This window comes from Triturus cristatus, chromosome 5_1 (assembly GCF_964204655.1).
Source record: "Triturus cristatus chromosome 5_1, aTriCri1.1, whole genome shotgun sequence".
NCBI lineage: Eukaryota > Metazoa > Chordata > Amphibia > Caudata > Salamandridae > Triturus > Triturus cristatus.
In genome coordinates this window covers 178,474,101-178,494,072 of record NC_140587.1, presented here as the reverse complement: position 1 = coordinate 178,494,072, position 19,972 = coordinate 178,474,101, and the positions used below count along the sequence as shown (strand labels likewise).

At 45.4% G+C, this 19,972-nt stretch overlaps 1 protein-coding gene across 1 annotated transcript in view; it reads right to left on the bottom strand.

The window, feature by feature from the left end:
• The window catches only part of LOC146830592 (E3 ubiquitin-protein ligase TRIM39-like), a 432,642-nt gene that overhangs the window by 63,836 nt on the left and 348,834 nt on the right, over positions 1-19,972 (bottom strand). The window contains exons 8-9 of the mRNA XM_085603762.1: positions 17,243-17,263; positions 17,129-17,155 (exon numbers count right to left, since the gene is read on the bottom strand). Coding sequence (XP_085459888.1) covers positions 17,129-17,155; positions 17,243-17,263 — 48 coding nt within the window. The remainder of the gene's footprint in view (positions 1-17,128; positions 17,156-17,242; positions 17,264-19,972) is intronic.

Sequence of the window (19,972 nt, the reverse complement as noted above, 5' to 3'; positions counted from 1 at the left end):
GCTACTTTGTACCTTCTTGTCACCGATCTGGACACAGCAGGGGCAGTCATAGGCTTTTGCCAAACCTAAAAGATGGGCTCCCTCAAAGTCTCAATAAATGGGAGCAGAGGCTCTGTCACAGAAGAAGGAGAGTGAAGAATCCCTGTCAGGATGTTTGACTTGATATCCACAGTAGGTAACTGCAAGTCCAGAATTTCCGCCGCCTTCCTTATGATTGAGTGGTAAGAAAGGACCTCCTGCAAAGGAAGGCATGTGGGAGAAGGGAGTTTCCACTCCGGAGACGTATCTAAACCACTAGCCTCAAACTCTTGCATGGGATCAATAATCTGCCCCTCTTCAGCATCTTCCTGTTGCTCCTGGAATTCTTCCTCCTCCAGAAGCCTCTGTGCCTCCCTTCTAGATCTCAACTTGGGTATCGGCGTCAGTGGTGCCAGATGCAGCGTTGGTGACTTCAGGGCTAGCGTCGATGGATGCGCCACAGGGAAAGCTGAAGGCGCCGGGTGAGGCTGAGACAGCGCTGGACCAGAGTCAGACAACACTGGGGAATATTCCATTCTTCCCTCTAAGGATTCCACCGACGTTGAGTACCTCGGCTTCGGGAGAGGCCAACCTACCTGGTCATTGGCAAAAACGGCATGAAAGGTGCCTGTGCAAAATGAGGGGGTAAACCTCCCAGGTTGAAAGACAGTGGTTCCATGGGGTCAACAGGTGCACCAGTAGGGTTAGCTGCCCTGGCGAACATCTCATACATCGCATTCAAGAATTGCGAAGGATCTGTACCTGGAGCTTGAAAAAGTGGTTAAGGATCCAGTGTTGCCTGTTCAGGAACCGCTCGAGGCTGTACGACTGGTTCTGGCTACGGCACCAGAGACACTGAAGCCGGAGACGGAGTGGCAGGAGGCAAAGGCATCGCTTCCCTGGGCGTCGGAGAGACTTTCGGAGCCGGAGAGTGTACCGGAGTCACCTGAGGTGAAGTTGAAGTTGAGACTTTATCCTTTCTGTGATGTCGTAAAACCGGGGACCCCAACTTCGGTGACTTATCTTTAAAAGAACGACTTGTGGAACCATGACACTGCTTCTTCTTGTCCTTCCTCAATGACTTCGAGGTGTGCGAAGTCTGTGACTTGGACTTTGATCTCATCCTTCTTCGGCCCCTCTTCTGCTTCTTTGCCCTGGTCATGAACAACTTGGCCTCTCCCTCTTTGAGAGCCTTCGGATTCATGCGTCTGCATGACGAACATCCCTCAATGTCGTGGTCCGACAATAGGCACCAAAGACAATCCTCATGGGGGTCCGTGATGGACATCTGACCCTCATCATTCCCTACAGGGCTTGAATACAGATTTCTTCTGAGTAGCCATTGCACTGCTTGAATTTCAGGAGAACCTGTAACAATGATACACACAGAAATGGAGAGCCCTGGAAAAACCGTTACGTGTCGATTGCGCGGAAAAAAAGGAACTGACTTCAGCACCGCGACGAGGTCTCCTTATGGCTCTGATGACATCACGTGGGGTTGCGAGCTCAGCCATTCCATTGTGACGTCCTTGTCACCGTGGGAGAGCTATGGAGAAAAGTTTCCGTGGAATGCTGTGCATGGGGTAATTCAAAAGGTGAGGAATCCACAGGCAGATGTATCCATCAGATGCTATTTGACATTTATACTTTGAAAATTCATATCTCAACATTTACTTTGGACTTTTGACGTTTTGGTCTTGTTGTATTTATAAAACCATTCCTTCGTTTTCTAACCTGGGGTGAAATATTTTTGTGGTGTTTTCACTGTGCTATTGCCTTTTAAGTAAAGCATGACTGCTCTGTGCCAATCTACTAGAGGGTGGGCACAGGATAACTTAGGGTGTGTTGTGACTAACCCTGACTAACATTGTGAAATCTGCTTGAACCGGGTGTATACTTTTGCCAACCACAGACTCAATTTCTAGCAGTCGGTTCCAAGGATCTGCGAGGCTGCGATGCGGAGTCTAATGTTGTTGTTGAGGCTGCCGTCGATGAAGGATGCAAGGCTCTGAGCTAAGGATGCATTGCCACAGTGGTGATTCCAATACGGCGACAGGCTGTGACACGATGCAAGTCTTTGGAACCTTTCCGATTCACGCAATAGCAGCAATGTGCCAGTTCTGCTCAGGGTTCCACTGCACAGCTGAGGAGATGCATTGGTTCTGCTGCATACACAGAGGCTGGCAGAGCACCTTAAGCCCACTTCCAAGGGTCCAGGACCGACGTGATACCACTTGGTTCGTAGACTCACAGATGGCAGAGTCCAGGCGAGGTTGTTTGAAGGCTGTTGTGTCCCTCTGGCTACAGATCAGGAAGTTATCCAACTAGCCCTTGGAGTCACTCTGGGGTTCTGGGTTCAAGGGATTCAGGTCCAGTCCTTTTTGCCCAGGCACAGCAGGGCAGCAGTCCTTCCAGTCAGCAGTCCAGCAGAGTGCATTCCTTTCAGCAGCACTGTAGTCCTTCTTCCTGGCAGAGTATCCACAGGTCCATCAGTGTACTGAAGAGTTGGTGTTTGAGGTCTAATATCTATACCCAGTTCTGCCTTTGAAAATGGAGAAGAATCTTATAGAGGTTTTCTTTTGAAGTGCACAGGTGCCCTGTCTCCAGACTAACTACAGGGGGTTTATAGCCCTTTGTGTGGAGGCAGGGCACAGGTTATTCAAGTGTGTCAGACTCCTCCCTCCCCATCCTGGCAGTGATTGCCCATCCATGAACACTTAAGCTCTCTTTTGTGTGTGGCTGTCTAGGAGGAATACAAAAAGCCCCACTGTCAACTACACCCAGTCATGTGACCCAGGGACAGGCTACAGGCACTAAATGGATGATGCAGGAACAGGCAAACTTTCTAAAAGTGGCATTTTCAAAATTGTAGCTTAAAATACAACTTCAATAAGTTAGGATTTCTCATTACAAATCTGAAGACACCAAACATGAACTGGTTAGCTGTTCCCAGTTAGAAATTGCACTTATAAAAGGTAATAAGATAACTCCAGTGTTATCCTTGGTATCCTATGGGAAGGATAGGGTAGGTTTTTGCTGTAGTGAAAAAGGAATTTAAGAGTTTTTTATTACCAGGACATGTAAAACTTAAAGTACATGTCCTACTTGTTAAATATGATCATGTCTTTCATGGTCTTGTTGAACCTATCTACAAGACCATTCCCTTCAGGAAGGTTGGGGTAGTGAACTTATAAGTCGCACCAAACTCATTTCACATTGCTTCCAGACATAAAGTAAGTAAACCTATCTGAGATGGCATCCTTAGGGAACCCAGGCCTGTAAAGTTAGTAAGAAGGGGCTAGCTACTACAGGAGCAGTGCCTGTCCTAATGGGTATGTTATGTTATGTTATGTTATGTTATGTTATATGATTTTTGTATAGCGCACGGATGCCGCAGCAAAGTGGCGTCCCGGCGCTTTGGAGAATAATAACACAACACGACAGAAAAGGTGGAAAAGATGGGCCTAGATTGTGGTAAAAAGGTAAGTTTTAAGTGCCTTTCTGAACAGAAGCAACTCAGGAATGGAGCGCAAAGGGGCAGGCAAAGAATTCCAGAGAGTAGCCGCCAACACTGAGAAAGAGCGTCCGCCCATCCTAGATTTTTTAAAACGTGGCACAATGGCCAAATTAGATCCAGCAGAGCAAAGAGCTCTGGCAGGAACATAGTGCTGGATAGTCTGTGCAAGGATGGGAGGGGAGGCTGCTTTGAGAATCTTAAAAGTTAAGCAAAGAGCTTTAAACTTAATTCTCTGCCCCACCGGCAGCCAATGGAGATCCTGAATAGTCCGACGGGCCGAGACAAACTTCGGAAGGCCAACAAGCATCCTAGCTGCCGCATTCTGAACTCTCTGAAGACGAGATAGTTCGGCCTGATTAAGGCCCAGAAACAGGGAGCTAGCATAATCTAGTCTGGTAAGAACCAGGGCTTGGACAATAATCTGTCTGGTCTCCGCATCGAAGAACTTAAAGATTGGTCGGAGACGCTGCAGGGTACCAAAACAGGTACCGGCCACACGTTTTGTGTGGGGAGTGAAGGAGAGCTTATGGTCGAACCACACCCCAAGGTTTCTAACCTCAGTTACAGGGGAGGGGACAGGGCCAAGATCAGAAGGCCACCACTGATCTCCCCATAATTCATTTTCCCTACCAAAAATAATGACCTCGGTCTTAGAGGCATTAAGTTGGAGCCGATTGTTCGCCATCCAGCCGGCCACAGCTTTTAGAGCTGACTGAAAGGTGGGGGCATCCATGTTGTGGTCGCCATTAAGGGCCACCGCCAACTGCGTGTCATCGGCGTATGACACTAAGGAGAGACCAAAACTGTGGGCTACCTCCGCTAATGGCTGAACATATAAGTTAAACAAGGTAGGGCTCAGGGCCGACCCTTGGGGAACACCCTGGAGTATGGGGCGTGAAGCAGAAACAAAAGGGGGTGTGGAAACCTTGAAGGCTCGATCTTTAAGAAAGGAGCGAAACCACTCAAGTGCCACCTCTCCAACTCCTGCTTCCATCAGACGATGTAAAAGAATCTGGTGAGACACCGTATCGAAGGCGGCACTGAGATCCAAAAGGATCAGTGCCGCCGTCTGACCCAGATCCAACAGCTGCCTGATGTGTTCCACCACAGCCAGGAGGGCAGTTTCTGTGCTGTGGCCTGCACGAAACCCATTTTGGGAATTGTCCAATATATTTGCTTCCTGCAGGTGAGAAGATAGAATAGCATTAGCATGAGCTTCTGCTAATTTAGCTGGCCAGGGAAGAAGGGAAATAGGTCGGTAGTGTTCGGGCTTGGTGGGATCAAGGGCGGGTTTTTTAAGAATTGGAATAACCGTCGCCTGTTTCCAAGCTTTAGGAACACTGCCCGTGCTGAAGGACAAATTAATAAGGCCATGAAGAGCAGGGAAGCAGCCTTCAGCGAATTCCTGGAATTGAAAGGGTCTCATGGGGTCGTCCGGGGAGCCGGATTTAACTTTAGTCGTCAAGGCAGAGAATTCATCCAAGGTCGGACTAGGAATAATCAGTAATGGTTTATGAACCTGTGACGTAAAGCTAGTCTCCGCAATAGGAAGCTGAGCAAAAGACTTATAGATAGCCTCCACCTTTTCGACAAAGAATGAGGCTAAATCCTCACAGTGCGTCATAGAGGGTTGAAGGGCAGCAGTATCAGTCCTTTTACTAGTAAGGTCCCTACACACCCTGAAGATGACCTTGGTGGGGTTGATGCTGTTCTTGATCTCCTGAGAGTAAAAAGCCGCCCTGGCCGTACATATGGCCCGATGATACACTCTAGTGCAAGCCCTATAGGCTGCCTTGAGGTCAGTATCATACGTTTTGCGCCACGCGCGTTCTGCCTTTTTACAGGAGATTTTGAGAGTTATGAGGGAATCATTATTCCAGGGGTTAGAAGGGCTAGATCTGGTCTTACTCCACTTAGCCGGAATAAGTGAATCTAATGCGTTATTTAGCCACTCACAGAAGCTGTCATAGCCACGGGAAACTTCAGTGGGGGGTAGGGGATGAAATTTCATCAGGAGCTGATGGAAATGCTCTAGATTTAAGTTTCTCCAAGGGCGTCTAAGACTGGCTGAGGGATTGTTTTTAGAAAGGGAACAGAAGGTTGTAATACGAAATTCAATGAGATGGTGGTCAGTCCATGCCATGGGTCTGGGATGGAGCACTGAAATATTCGTAGAAAGATTCGTCAAAACAGGATCCAATAGATGGCCGCCTGTATGAGTAGAGGATTGTACCATTTGGATCAGTTGGAACGCCTCAAGATCAGCCAGCAAGCTATGGATCGAGTTGGAAAGTGGCGCGTCCATATGCAGATTGAGGTCGCCGACAATCGTAAAGTTGGCAGTCTTTAAAGCTAAGGAGGAAATTACCTCCGGAAGGTTTTGACGAAAAGCGGCGTCAGGCCCAGGAGGTCTGTAAATTAGAAGTCCCGTGAAGGTAAAGTGGGGATTCACTGAGATGTTAAATAGAGCACTCTCGCAACCTGCTATGGTGATAGGTTTCCAGATGCAGGGGTAGCAAGTTTTTACCGCAACTGCAATACCTCCACCTCTGGCCTTGCGAGGGAGAGAGTGCATAATGTAGCCCGCAGGAAGGGCTAGATTAATGACCGCCATGGACTGGTCGTGCAGCCAAGTTTCCGTAAAGAAGAAAATATCCGGACTATCATCAGAAATCAGCGAGAGGACTTCTTGGGAGTGACAAGACAGTGATCTAACATTCAAATGCATAACTTTAAGGATGGATTGATTAACTGTGCCTATGGTATGGGCTGATTGAATGTCCGCCGAGGGCCTCAACTGGAGACTATTAATGCACATAGGTACAGGAAGTTTAAAAGAACAAGTGGGGCATTGGAAAGGACCACTGAGAGGATCCAAGGAGCCGCGGCAGCAGTCACATACCTGGTGACGTAAAAGACGCAGGTTCTCAGCTGATATCATCCTAAAAGGTGCAGAGTCCCCTGCCAGGCCCTGCCTAGCGCGGACGAGCGCAGACGGGCAGGACTGTGGATACCTGGTGAAATGGTGTAAAACAAGGATGGGTATGTTTTCAAATGCTGTTTGGGGTCTAGAGGACAAACAATGTCAATCCCCAACCTCTCAAAGGGAGTCTACTACACAGGTAGTGGTATCAGGGGAGCCTTTGATTCCCCATATCTTGTCACTGGCTTGACAGCTGATACAGAAGCTACAAAGCTGATTTACCTGTTCAGACATCTGAGGCCAGTAAAAGTAGTTGACAAACCTTTCCCAGGTCAGCCCCATATGTCCAACTAAGGGGATGTCATGGGCCATGCTAAGGATGATTTCTTTGTATTGCTGGGGGACCAACACTCTCCTGGTTTCCCCTGGTTTGGGGCCCCTTGAATCACTATACAGGATTCTCTTCTACCAGTATATCTTAGGGTACCACTGATATATCAGCCTCTTCCTGCTTGACAGCTAACTGTCTCAGGCCTTCAAGAGTCAGACATGTCTTTTGTCTCAAGTACTCTGTGGAGGGACCTCCTGCTCTTTGGAGTTCTGTTAACTCTGGCAAGTCTTTCAAAGCAGCAGCCCCCTCTTCAGGCACTAGATCCCTCCCTCTTAGGGTTAGCGTCCTTCTGGGACTGAGGACTCTGGAAGTGGGTTTACCAGTATTCCTTTCTCTGAACATTAGGGTCTTGGGACATTCTACTAAGCTCCTAGATGTTGACTTTCACTCCAGGCATTTTTTGCCAAAGTAGAGACAAATACCCAAACAGGGAAACCCAGAATTTCTGCATCAGTCTTTCTCTCCACTCTACCCGGGCAGGCCCTACACTGGGATGGCAGGGGACACAGCTATCTTCTTTGGGCACGTAGGCCCTCCCCACTCAAAGTCCATCATAACTATGTGGTGTTACTTTGTGACATTGTCAGAGTTCACAATCTGGTGCACCAAATCAGGGATACTTTGTTCTGGGGAAACCAGCTTAGCAATGACCATGGTGATGCTGGTACCAGTATCCCTCAGAGCATGATCTTCAACCCCATCGATTATTGACCGCTGTCTATACTTTTCCATGCTTGGAGGCCAGTGGACCAAGGCATGGAATTTCCTACCCTCCGATGGAAATTAAGGTAGCCTCTGTGTACCCTTTGCTACCCCCAGGGACAACTTCCACCTCCATCTCTACACTAGAAATGCCTTTGGAATGGTCACCAGTTGGTGACTTTTTGGGTGCACACAGCATCACCCTTCTTTTGCACTGGCTGCTTACAGTCATAGCACAGCGCAGCCTTTGAAGCATCACAATTATTTCCCATGTACTCAATCCCCTTACAATGGAATGCAGCTTTGGGCTCCCCCCTTGGGCATCTTTTGGGCATTCTTTGGAAGTTTCTTTATTTTTATCCTTGTCCTCCTCCTTCACCTGAGGGAGGGCTGTCCTCCTTTCTTATGATCACCTTAATAGGACTTTGTGGGCACCCTAGTGAGGACACATTCATCAGCCATCTTACTCAGCTCTCTAGGACTAAATCACTTAGAATCCACTGGATCCTGGTGTAACCTTTACTGAGGTACAATTTGTAAGTATGTGCTTCTTTGCCACCAACCTGTAGAGCCCCTCATAGGTATCTACTCTGTTACCTTTAATGCAGCATTCGTGTGATTTCTCAGAATGTGGAGTTTGATAGCCTACAGGAACAACTGTTTGACTACTGGTCTCTGTCCCCAACACTAATTTGTCTAACAGAACAAAAGAGCAGCCCCTCTAATGTGTGTTTCCACCCTTCACAGGTGGCTTCCCTTCCTAAGTTCGCCTATTGGACTCCAACCCTATTTGGCTTCCTATCAGGGAGAGGCAAACCTCTTCCAACAGCAGGCCTCTATTGTGTCCTTTCTGGGAGCAGTTCACACCTCTCCCCAGGAGGGCAGAAGGCTGTTTATAATGGCCAGCTACTGAGAGTGCCTACTGGAAGACTTAGGCAACAGTGTCAACTTTCTAAAAGTTGCATTTAGTTGAAGGTTACATTAAAGTTAACTTGGCCTAAAGTCAGATTTGATGGACAATTAATTGGATACCTTGAAGTGCCAACTTTAGTAGTCCTATTCAGAGGTTTAACACAGCTGATGTATCAGCGTGTAACCCTGTACTCGCCAAAGGGGTGACAATTTGAGATTTTTACTGTTGGAACATATAAAAGTAAATGCCCCCGCTTTTAAATATGTAGCATCCTGCCTTAGGGCTGGGGGGTGAGTGTCGGAAAAGTTTCAGCACTCTGTTAATCATTTCCTTGTGTTTGCTTTGTTCGCCCGAAGTTGGCAGGGTATGACCAGACGTGGGTCCCATGCTCACTTTGCCACTGGATTCAAGCTAGCATGGCTGATGAGGGCTGCTAGCTAGGCTGGCTAGGCTGAGTTGAGGTATCCATTATTACCTCCCCTTGTCAGTGTCAAGGACTTTAAGTGCTGTAGATCTATCAAGTGCAGTACGAAATGACCTGAGGAAAGGGCCATGTCTACCTGTAGGCATGGTGACACCCTGCACATAATATTATATATGAAATGTGACAGCTGTCTCTATTAGGGTACCACAGAGCAGAGGAACACCCACACCTCACCTCAAAATCTGTGTTGATGTTGATTGAAGATGTAAAATGCAATGTTGATAATAACCAAGCACCAAACACCCTGTCATCAGAAAGGAGAAAAAGCCAAGAAGGATACAGGGCCAATCTCAATTGGTCCACAGGAAAGTGGATCTAAAACTACTTGATGTAAAATAACAATAACAATACAAGGAAGCAATAGATAATACACGAGGAAAAATTTAATTTTGCTGAAAAGGACACGTGGGTCAAAAATGTATAGCAAAGAGCTAGGAATTTGATGAAAAAGTTGTGGTATAAATGTGCTACGATGCATCTTGTCCTTGCTAGCACTGCATTTTTTATGCCTGACACAGGATCTGATCTCATAAGATGTCCACGGAAGAGACTCTTATGCATCTAATATTGGGAAGTTTCTAAACCTGCCAATGGAGTGACCACTATACTGAAACAGACACTTTATAAACCAAACTGTTGGGAACTCGTGCCATTCATGATTACATAAAGAAGAAGAAGCCAAGTTTGATCTTCTAAATTCCATGCAATAATTGTGAGGCCTGCAACCATCGCCTGCAGCCTGCCTAAGGCCCCTCCGGTAACCCACAGGTGTGGAGATGCTTTAGTGACTATGTTAGTCAGAAGGGCTGGCTTCCAACAAGCTATGGCAAGAAGAAATACACTGACCAGAATGCATAGGAGACTTTTACCTCTTCCAAATTAAACTTGGGTAAAGCCTGATCTTTGTTCTGGGCATGAATCTGACAGCGGGGTTTCAGGCCAAAAGCTCGAGAAGTTTGACAGCCTGCCAGGAGATGTTTTAGGTTTGCTTTAAAGAAAGGATCTGACAGACTGACGAGGAGGGGGCTTAGTGGCGCCCTTCCATGGTGTAGGGTGTATTCAGGAAGAATACTATCCACAGTGGTGCTATACTGCCATCCATGAACATTTTAAGGCATAACCTGCACAAATTACCACCAACCACCATCAAGGACCAAAATGTACCATGTCTCCTCAGACTCTAGAAGGAAAAAGAGCTCTAAAGCCCATCCCACTTGAATCCCTCCGATTTCTTGGCTGTGGGCCAATCGTATAACAGGAGGAGGTGGCAGGACAAATGGTTTCCCAGGGATTCCATCATGAGGGGCAAAGTTTAAATTTCGCGCACCTTGAGTAGAATATGTCCTAGAGACCATCACCACTGGCTACTTTATAACCCATCAGCATATCTTTAAAACTGCCCTCTGATATTTTTAGTAAGCCCTAGCTCCCTCCAATCCACTACTCTGAGGATCAAGTGTGAAATGGGTGCATATGATGATCAGTTTTGGATTCAATAGTGGTCAAAGGACTCACTGTCACATTGCGAGGTCAGAACTCTCAAAACAGTTCTCACAGTCAATATTTGTTGTGTTATTGCCACTGTGCTTGAGTTGCAAATTCTCAGATGTGCAGAAGAACATGTGAATAATAGAACACATGTGATGGGAACATAAATGTGATTTCTGCTTCTGAGGACAACAGCACAGCATGCAGTACTGGATAATGTCTTCTTAAGAGTCTTCATGGGTTGCCGGTAAGGAACAGGATTATCTTTAAGACTCTGCTTGTGACCCCGAAAGCTCCATACCGAACTGGCCCAGGCTATCTACAAAACAAAATTATGTTCTATGCCCCACTGAGAAACCTTCGCTCTGTGAATCTCTGACTTGCCAGAATCTTGCGAATCGGGGAGGCAAAAGTCTGGGCCAAAGCCCTTTCTTTCTTGGGCCCCTCCCTCTGGAACAAACTGCCTTTGACCCTCAGATGTATCAAGGCAACGCATGTGTTTCAGAAAAAGCTTAAAACATGGCTTTTTTCCAGCCCCTAGTTCCTTTCTTCATCCCCAGCTGTCACCCTTTCAGTAATAGCGGCGGGACTCTCCAAGGAGTAACAGTTGAGCTATATAAATATCCCTATATCGACATAATGTCACAAACACCTATTTAGATCTGTTCCAAAAAAGCTGCTGCTTTTTAGCCAATATAGTAGGAAATATGCTTTAAATGATCTTATTAGGCCACTTTTTAAGTGAATAATAAAGGAGTCTCTTCCATTCCTTCTAAAAAGAATGTGTGCACAAACATATCATGTCAGCACGCTGAAAAGAATACTGGTTCATGCTTTGGAATAAGATGTTGTATCTGTAAACCTAAGGTGGTAGGTATGTTGGCGTATGATGGTGGCCGAGTTGGTTTATGATGTTCCTTTTATGGATGAATAGTGTTGAGTTTGATGGGGTATGATGGTAGCTGTGTTGACTGTATTTATGCTGAACTATGACAATGAGTTTCTTGCCAGTGTGTGTGTTGGAATATGATGGGGTGTGTTGATGCTGGTTATCTAGGCACATATTCATGAGTGTCTTGTCATATGATGTTGATTGTGTGGATGAGCAATGGTCTGTGTGCTCCCTGCCCTTCCTGTGTGCCATCCTGCTCTACAGTTTCCCTCAGTGCCCCCTGCATCATCTGCAGCATCTCTGTGTGCCCTCCTCCTCTTCATTTCCTAGATATTCTCTCTCCCCACAGGGATCCCTGTGTGCTACCCTGGCCATACTCTGGTGTTCCAAATCACCCCTGCACCCCTCCTCTGTGCTATCACCCCACTTGCATCTTATCTGTGTGACACCATGCCTCATCCCTGCACCCCCTTTGTATGCCCTCACCCAATACAACACCTGCCCTGCACAACCCCTGTTTCCCCTCTGCCACTCCTCCTCATCCCCTGCACCTTTTACCGCCCTGCCTCACCCTTGCAGCTCTTCTGTGAACCCCCATCTTCCTTCAATGTGTCCTCAACACATGGCCCTGCCTCCCTTGCAACCACAGCTTGCCACTTTGCCCTCAGCCTACAAGAGTAAAAAATTCAATAGGAATGGATTTGAATTCAATTAAATGGCAATGTCTTTTAAAAAATCTCTCTTGATGTTCACAAGCACCAGTGGGATGATTTTACAACATTCCAATACACTGGCACATTTTTTAAATGGTTCCCGATCAGGGGTGTGGAAATTAATAAAATATCTACTTGTCCATGGGACAGGTTGCTTCATAAATCTACTTGTCCTGTAACAAAATCCACTTGCCCCTTTGGTGCCATGTAGAGTAGCGAAGATCCTTCTCATATCTTGCCCCCCGCTACTGGAATTCGCTCCCTACATCTCCTATTCAGGAAAAAACTGAAGACCTTTCTATTCTAACCCTCCGTGACCGGTTCTCTTTTCAGTTTCTTTCAGTTCTGACCATCTCGGTCCCTCTATTCGTTTCCCTGTCCACTTTTTTTCCTCCTCTCCTCTCCAGATCTCTACCAGGTATAGCGCCGAGATGCTCCCGGGTGATTCGTTGCGCTCTATAAATATCCTTAACAATAACAATAACAATCTCATTCTATAAGAGCTCTGATATAGCCTCTCTGATTATGCAAGGGCTCATACCATAGAAGGGTTTGGATACTTGCAATCCCCTTATGTTGCCACATTTCCGCAGATCTACATACTGGGGCTGAAGGTGGTGGTAAGCAATAGTTCCAGGGTTAGAATGCCCTTTTGAGTTTGTGCAAACCTTCTAACGTGCATGTGTGAAGGGTTTTCAACAACTCTTCTCAAATTTTTTCCCATACTGAGAAATGTTTCAAATTTACTCCTGACAATTGTAGACGTAAACCTTCTTCCAGAGTTGGGAAAAAAGTGGTTGGAGGGAAAGTAAACTTGCAAACACTCAGATTTTAGCGTGAGCAAATCTACACATGCAAATTTGCTCATGCTAAAATGCAGTTCATAAATATTTTCTAAGAGCACTATTTCTTTTCCTACTTCTGTTAATGCTTGGGAATTCATGAAAGCCGTATAGATGCACTTAATGCAAGGACATATACCATGAGTGCCCTTTTGAGTCTTTCTTTACACCCCTAATTTGGTCTGGCGTTGACCGTGACCTTTTGTGTTTATTAAAATTCTGTCTCTCTCTCTCTCTCTCTCTGTATCAGCTCGCTTCACTGTGAGTGACCGCATTCTGCTCTTTCACAAGGAGCATATCTGCACACAAAGTAGTTTTGTTCAGTACCAGTAACTACTGTGGCAGATTGTGCTTTTTTTTAATTTATTTTTTTATTTTATTAAAATTTTATTGAAATTAACACAAAGTTACATACTGTAACCAACAAAACAAGCTAGTTAGTTTTACAGCCGCTTTACAATTGTGGTACTTTCCAGATCATTCGTGTGTATACATCCTTATCTGTGGGGTTTCCTGTCACCATGATAGACACACACATAATATACCCCTCTGTTTATGGTCGCAGATTGTGCTTTTTGAGACCAATGCCAATGTTTGTTATAATGGTGAGGACCCAGCTGCTCCCACACCATTAAGGTTTTACAAAAACCATGCCAAATCAAGTCACACATTGACAAAATTAAAAAGCTGACCACCAGGTTCAGACCTACTGGCTTTGCCAATGCTTGTTTATGTTTGTTTCCCATAATCTTATTAAAACTAGTTACACTGACTTTCCATTATAAATATTTTTGGGAAATACTAGCATCCATCAACACATGTTACTCAATAATGCTGCAAAGAAATGGTACCTGAAATGTTACAGTAATTTAACTAAATGTTTTTTTCCCTGCTTTTCATGAAAATTTTATTTTGAAAGCAAAGAATCATCAATCTTGCTTTCAAGCTCCTGCAAATATTTGCATCAAATCAGAGAGCATTCTGGGAGCATTATACATAGCCTTATATTGCTAAACTTTGAAAACGTGTGTACACATTTTTATACAGGAACCACTGTCAGTAGTGCTGTCGAAGCTTACAACATTTACTTAGAACGCTCACCCTAATAATAAAGGCTTCCTAATTAATGAACCATAAATACAAGTTTGGACAGCATTAACATAAGGGCAAAAATATTACCTTACCTGCAGACAGTGCCCTTCCCTGATCCATAATATGGTACTGTAACCTGGCAGCCAAAGGGTTTGTGCTGTAGGGGATTGGGCCTACTTGTCCCAAGGACAAAATACACATGAAAACTTGTTGCCCTTGACCCCAAACAATATGTCCCGGGCGTCAGGCTATAGGAATTTCACATCCCTGCCAATGTTCGTGAGATTTAAGAAACAATGTGCACAGGTGAATATAAAAACAGCTCATGGGGGGGCAATACATGCTTTTAATCCGTCGAGTATTGCATGGTTTTCCATGTAATACCTGACTGTATGCAATTATGGAAGCACTAACTCTTTTAGATTATGCGTGTGGAAAGATTATGGCCTAGAAAACTAACAGTCTGAATGGAATACTAATGTGCGGGTCCGATCGCCATATTCATATAAACCTTATTTTCAGAGCTAGTGTGCATGCGGCCCAGATCTGGGCATACCCATCCACTCTGGGTCACACACTAAGGTGTACAAAATAGTGATGGATGGAATGCTTGAATTAATATCAGCCACTAGTAATTACTTGAGGCCTCATTCAAGGCCATCATTATTTTGCATACCTTGTCACCTCAGGTAGATCCAGCCATAATCAAATCAGTCTTGACCCTGCGCCAATGGAAACAGTCCAGCCCAGATTGCCAAATTCCTGAATGGGAGCACAAGCAACCAGTATCGCCCTAGTTAGGGCTCATCAGCAAGCTAAAGCTACCTTCCAGTGACATGGGCCCCATTGACAAAGGTAAAGTTAGACGAAAGTCTAACTTTAAGACTTTTGGGATTCACAAAGGGCATTTACGAGTGGTAAATGCCCTCAGTGAATACTGAAATTCATAAAGTTAGACTTTTGTCTCACTTTACCTTTTTGAATCGGGCCCATAGTGTGTACGGGATCCATGTCAGGGCATCCATGTTCACTTAGGATGACATACTAAAGGATACTAAACTTTAAAAGCATGTGCTGAATTTTCACACAATCTGTGCAGATTTGTTACTGAGGGTACTGTTAAAAGGGAGGAATTGAAGTAAGTTTTAATGTGCTAGTAACCGTGGAATTGTTGACCACATGCAATATGGCACACATTTAGCATTTTAAGGCCTCTATGGGAGTGGTACATTTCATGCCAATCCACTTAGTCGGAGGCACGCAAATTTAATCTGCATAAAACTTGGCACGCTGTTAATTTCATTGCAAGAATCTCACGTGTTAGGCACACCTGAGGGGGGAGTGGGGAGTTAAAAAATTCACCGATCAACATATGCTCAGGCTCATGGCTCTGCACGGCTCCACTGGTCATTTGGCTGGCCTCCTGTTTGAGCTCAAGGGACGCAATAATCTTCCAGAGGCCTCTCTGCAACTGCCCAATTGTACCAGCCTGGACCGGCCTGAGCCCTGCTGCTAGCCTCTGCTTGAATGAGTCCCAAGAGAGCCCCAGATACTGGACCTTTGGCTGGCTTTAGCGGGTAGGTGACGATACAGAGGTTTGGATCTGAGCAAAAGTTGGCACAATTACCATGTTTATCTTTCTCTTGAAATTGAGAGTAAATCTTTCAATATGACAATGGCCTCTCCGCAGCTCCAAGCGACACAAACTCCAGCTCCTCATGCGAAGGTAACTCTTCAGTGGGACGAACCTGGTCCCTGTACACCTGTACCGGTACATGAGCTTTTTGGCCCTATTTTCTCCTAACACTTTAAACTCTTATCTTCGGTTCTACTGATGGGAATTTTGTTGTTGTCGTTTGTATTATACTGTACTCTATTTTTCGAAATTGCTTTGGGGTTTTATAGGTGTTGTGTTTTCATGTTATTCCTGTTTGCACGCTGCATAAATGCTTTACACATTGCCTCTAAGTTAAGCCTGGCTACTTTGGTGCCAAGCTACCAGAGGGTTAAGTACAGGTTTATTTACTGACTTTTGTGGTTGACCCTGACAAGGACTGTGTTTATTATTTGAGTGAGTCTTCCACCCCTCTAAACGAATAACCCAATTTCTTACATTGGGTTGTTCCACCGTTCTGTCAGTCTATGTTTGTGCGGCTCTGTACGACACCATGACAGAGCTGTCAGACGGGCACTAGGATGCAAATTCCAGAACACTGTTGCTTACGTGATCTGCTAAGATTCATTGTCTTCACTGTTCAACAGAGGGCCCAGCACTGAAACACAGGGAGAACAAGGAAATGGGAACAAAACAAAAGAAGTGGGAATGATTTCAATTGGTTTTGGGAATAATACATTCCAAAGAAGCTGGTATGAGAGTAATGATTGGGATTAGCCAGTTGTTTAGACAACAACGTTTACAACAAAGGGGACTTTAAGTAACTCACCTATCTAATTTCACTAGGTTCCTATGCAAGATGGTGCCCAACATGGTCAGAATACTCAGGACCACTGGCAGAAATCACATAGGAAAGAAGGCCGAAGGGAGGGAAAATCCTTCACAATCAAATAAGGAAGCCCACAGAAGTGTGAGCATACAAGGAGGGTACCCATCACAGGAGGGCCAGGCGCAAACTAGCCATAGCAGTAAAACCCACCAAACTGCTATGTTGCCAGGCAAAGACGTTACTCTCTACTGGCCTTACATCTGTCTCTTCCTTCATCTTCCCCCGCAGGTGATACCAAGTAAGAGAAACAGCATCAATGGAATGTCATGTTTTCCTAAAAACGTAATGCTATTTCCCATTCTATGATGGCTGCTGCTCTTGTGTGCCCTTTTCTACTCATAAACTGGCCATCGCATTTGGAGAATGCCAATGTTGCAGGTCGAGACACCCTGCTCTCTCTCTCTAGAGGGTCAAGGCACCCAAACCCTCACAAATAGCAAGATGCCTGGACCGCCCTCTACCTTTGATAAGTCTCCAACAGCTTGGCCCCCAGTTTGTCAGAGCCCCTGGGTGTGACTCCAGTTTGTCACAGCCTCTCCCCGTAGTTCACTGTAACTCTAGGTAGTTGTAGCCATGAATGCTCAGTTTCAAGACGCCTTTCTAGAGGGTTTAAGGTTTGGAATTATCAATCTGAATCACTTTTACTCACATGCAAAGTCTTTGACGTACATCCACTCTGAAAACAAGAAGACAGAGAGTTTATGAATTCACATATAACGATAGCAAATGGCTTAAGGCATGTCTTCCCATTCATAAAACTTACCCAGTTCGACAGAAACTGTCGCTGTTTAGAAGAAAATAAAAGAAATAATTGATTAGATTCCAAATACTCTACAGCAAGTTCCTGACTGCCATTTACTATAAGTAAAATCACTCCTCTATCCTCCCGATCCCCCAGTGCACTTGCCAGCCAATTTCTCCAGAGCCTGTGCAACTCAAGGGCAGGTCCTTAAGAGAAGTGCTGCCCCTGTCCTTGGCATCACAGGACCCTGGCACTACTGCAAGCTCAGTAAACTGCTGCCAGAGGCCTCTTTGGGCTTTGACTTTCAGTGAGTAGAAAACCGGATAGTCCAAGCGCACTCTTTCTTTGTCTTAGAATCAAACATACAGTTCACACTGCACATACATCACTCTCAATAAATATAAAGGGTCACACTGTGCTACTGTTTTATTAAAAAGATATTTAAGACACTGACTATCATTGAGGCCATATGCTCAGTACTATGCTCAATCTCCCCCCTGCAGTACACTTTAAGTAGTATCCCCAGTACCCAACATACTCTAGCATTCCATTGAGAGAATAACATTTACACCATAAATAAACAAACTTACATTATGTGCAACACACATTTAAATGAGGTAGAAACACACTTTAATAGAACTCTGACAATAACATGTGCAGCAGTTGTCACAAGGGCAGAACCAATCCCTACATCTCCAAATTCGCCCCCTTTTCTGGCGTACCCAGGAACAGGATGGTGAACTCTGGAAGACGAATCCATTACACAATTATCACATTTACACTTTGTTGAATTCAATAAATGGAAAATTAAATAATCGTGTCTGCAACTGAACACAGCTGTCAGCAAATCCAGGTCAATATTCACTCAGTTAGGACATCTTTGCATAACAACATGAACATGGGGCAACAACATTTCATGTCTCATTGTTTTGCTACCGATTACCCTACTTAGGCTATTTGTTTTAAATCTCTGATTCCCTGTAGAGGCTGGCATGGCTCGCGGGTGGGGAGATGGACGCGGGGTCGCACGGGGAGGGTCAATAATTAAAAATAATATAAATCTACCTTCCTGCCGGCCCAGGTCCCGCGTCTTCACTGCTCCAGCTCTCCTGCCTCTGACAGGAACAGGAAGCAGGCAGCCTCCCTCTCCTCCCCTAAGCCAATCACAACGCTCTAGTGTAGCGTTGTGATGGGTCGGGGCGGCGCCCAGCCAGGGGCTGTAGGGGATGGCATGTTCTACATGTAGGCTGCAATGAAGCCTGCATGGAGAAGTGCAGAGTGCTCACGACTGGTTTGAGAGGTCTGAGAGGGCCAACCAAACAGCCTTTGTGCACTCAGGAGTGGGCAAACCACTGCTGCCCTGCCCGGGCAGCTCTGCCCACCCGCCACAATGCGCTAAAAACCAAAAGTCATTACCAATTTATGTTTTGGCTTTCTCGCGAGAAAGCAGTGAGGCGACGTTCTTCCGCCCTAGTGGAGGAGCCACCCCTGCTTATTTCAGATTCTTTAATTTATTTTAAGCAGGGGTGTATCTGCGGAGGAACGGGAGGAGGGGGTTGGGGTGTGACACCCTCCAAATAAATGCATGCTTGGCTTGGTAGTTGGTCAGAGGGTCCTGATTTGGTGTGCTCTCTCTGTGTTGGTTTTTCTCCTCGTGAACCAAGAATGAAAGACAAAACAGTGACCCTTGATCTAAAGGGGAGAGAAGGAGTGACAGTGATGCCTATCTGGCAGCTGAACTTTAAAATGTGAAAACCGATAACCTGGAATCAATGCGGCTTCTCTGCTCGTCCAAATTCTGTGAACCTTGGCACATATTTTCACCGAGCCTCCTTCTTCTTTATTATCACATATGAGCATACTTTTGCATGCATGAGTTCAGGATGAGAACTGTACAAGCACCAAATATATTTGATTTAATAGACTGCCCAGGTTTACTTGACAATTGACTTGTCTCATAGTCCACTAATGGCATTGACGTTAGGGGACGAGCAATGACTGTTTCTAAAAACTTTCAAAAAACAACAAGAGAGAGAGGGAAAACCCACCCTTAGTCCCCCTGGGCAATGTATCACTAAACAAAAAAAGAGTGTGTAGTACAAAAAAACGAATCTAACGTGTATAAGTGTATATGCACATGACAAATCACTCAATTTTGATAAAAGAACCCTCACTCACCAACCTGGTTGGTGACATGCTTCATCATAGGGTTCCACCATGGGTGCCTACTGCCACCCTGGTGTGCTTCAACGCTAAATTAGAGCGGAGCTCAATGATGGTTGTGTGCTTATCAAAAAAAGGAATACTAATGTGATAAGTGAAAAGGCGTGTAAAGTTAAAAAGTGCAAAGGTTTTAACCAAAAAGATTTAAATTGACCAATTTGTATGAAGTAGGATGTGTCTGGTCAATTTAAACCAGGAAGAAAACATCCATGACACTTGTTTTTACTAGTGCTGGGTTGTTCCTATCATTAAATCATCTGGGGATGGGGGTGTGCGTTAGTCCTGGTGATGGAATTGAGTCCTCTGTAGCCTATGTAGAACCAGAGTTCTGAATTGGCGTCCCCTGGGGTAGCCTTCAGTATCAACGCCAAGAGGCTGTGCCAGGGACTGTTAGAGGGCTCAATCACCCCTAAGGCTAACATCTTGTAGACTTCTTCCTTGATGCTGGATCTCACCCTGTCTGACAACCTGTACATTTTTTCTTTTCAGGGGACTGTCTCTTATGTCAACATCATGGATGCACAGATG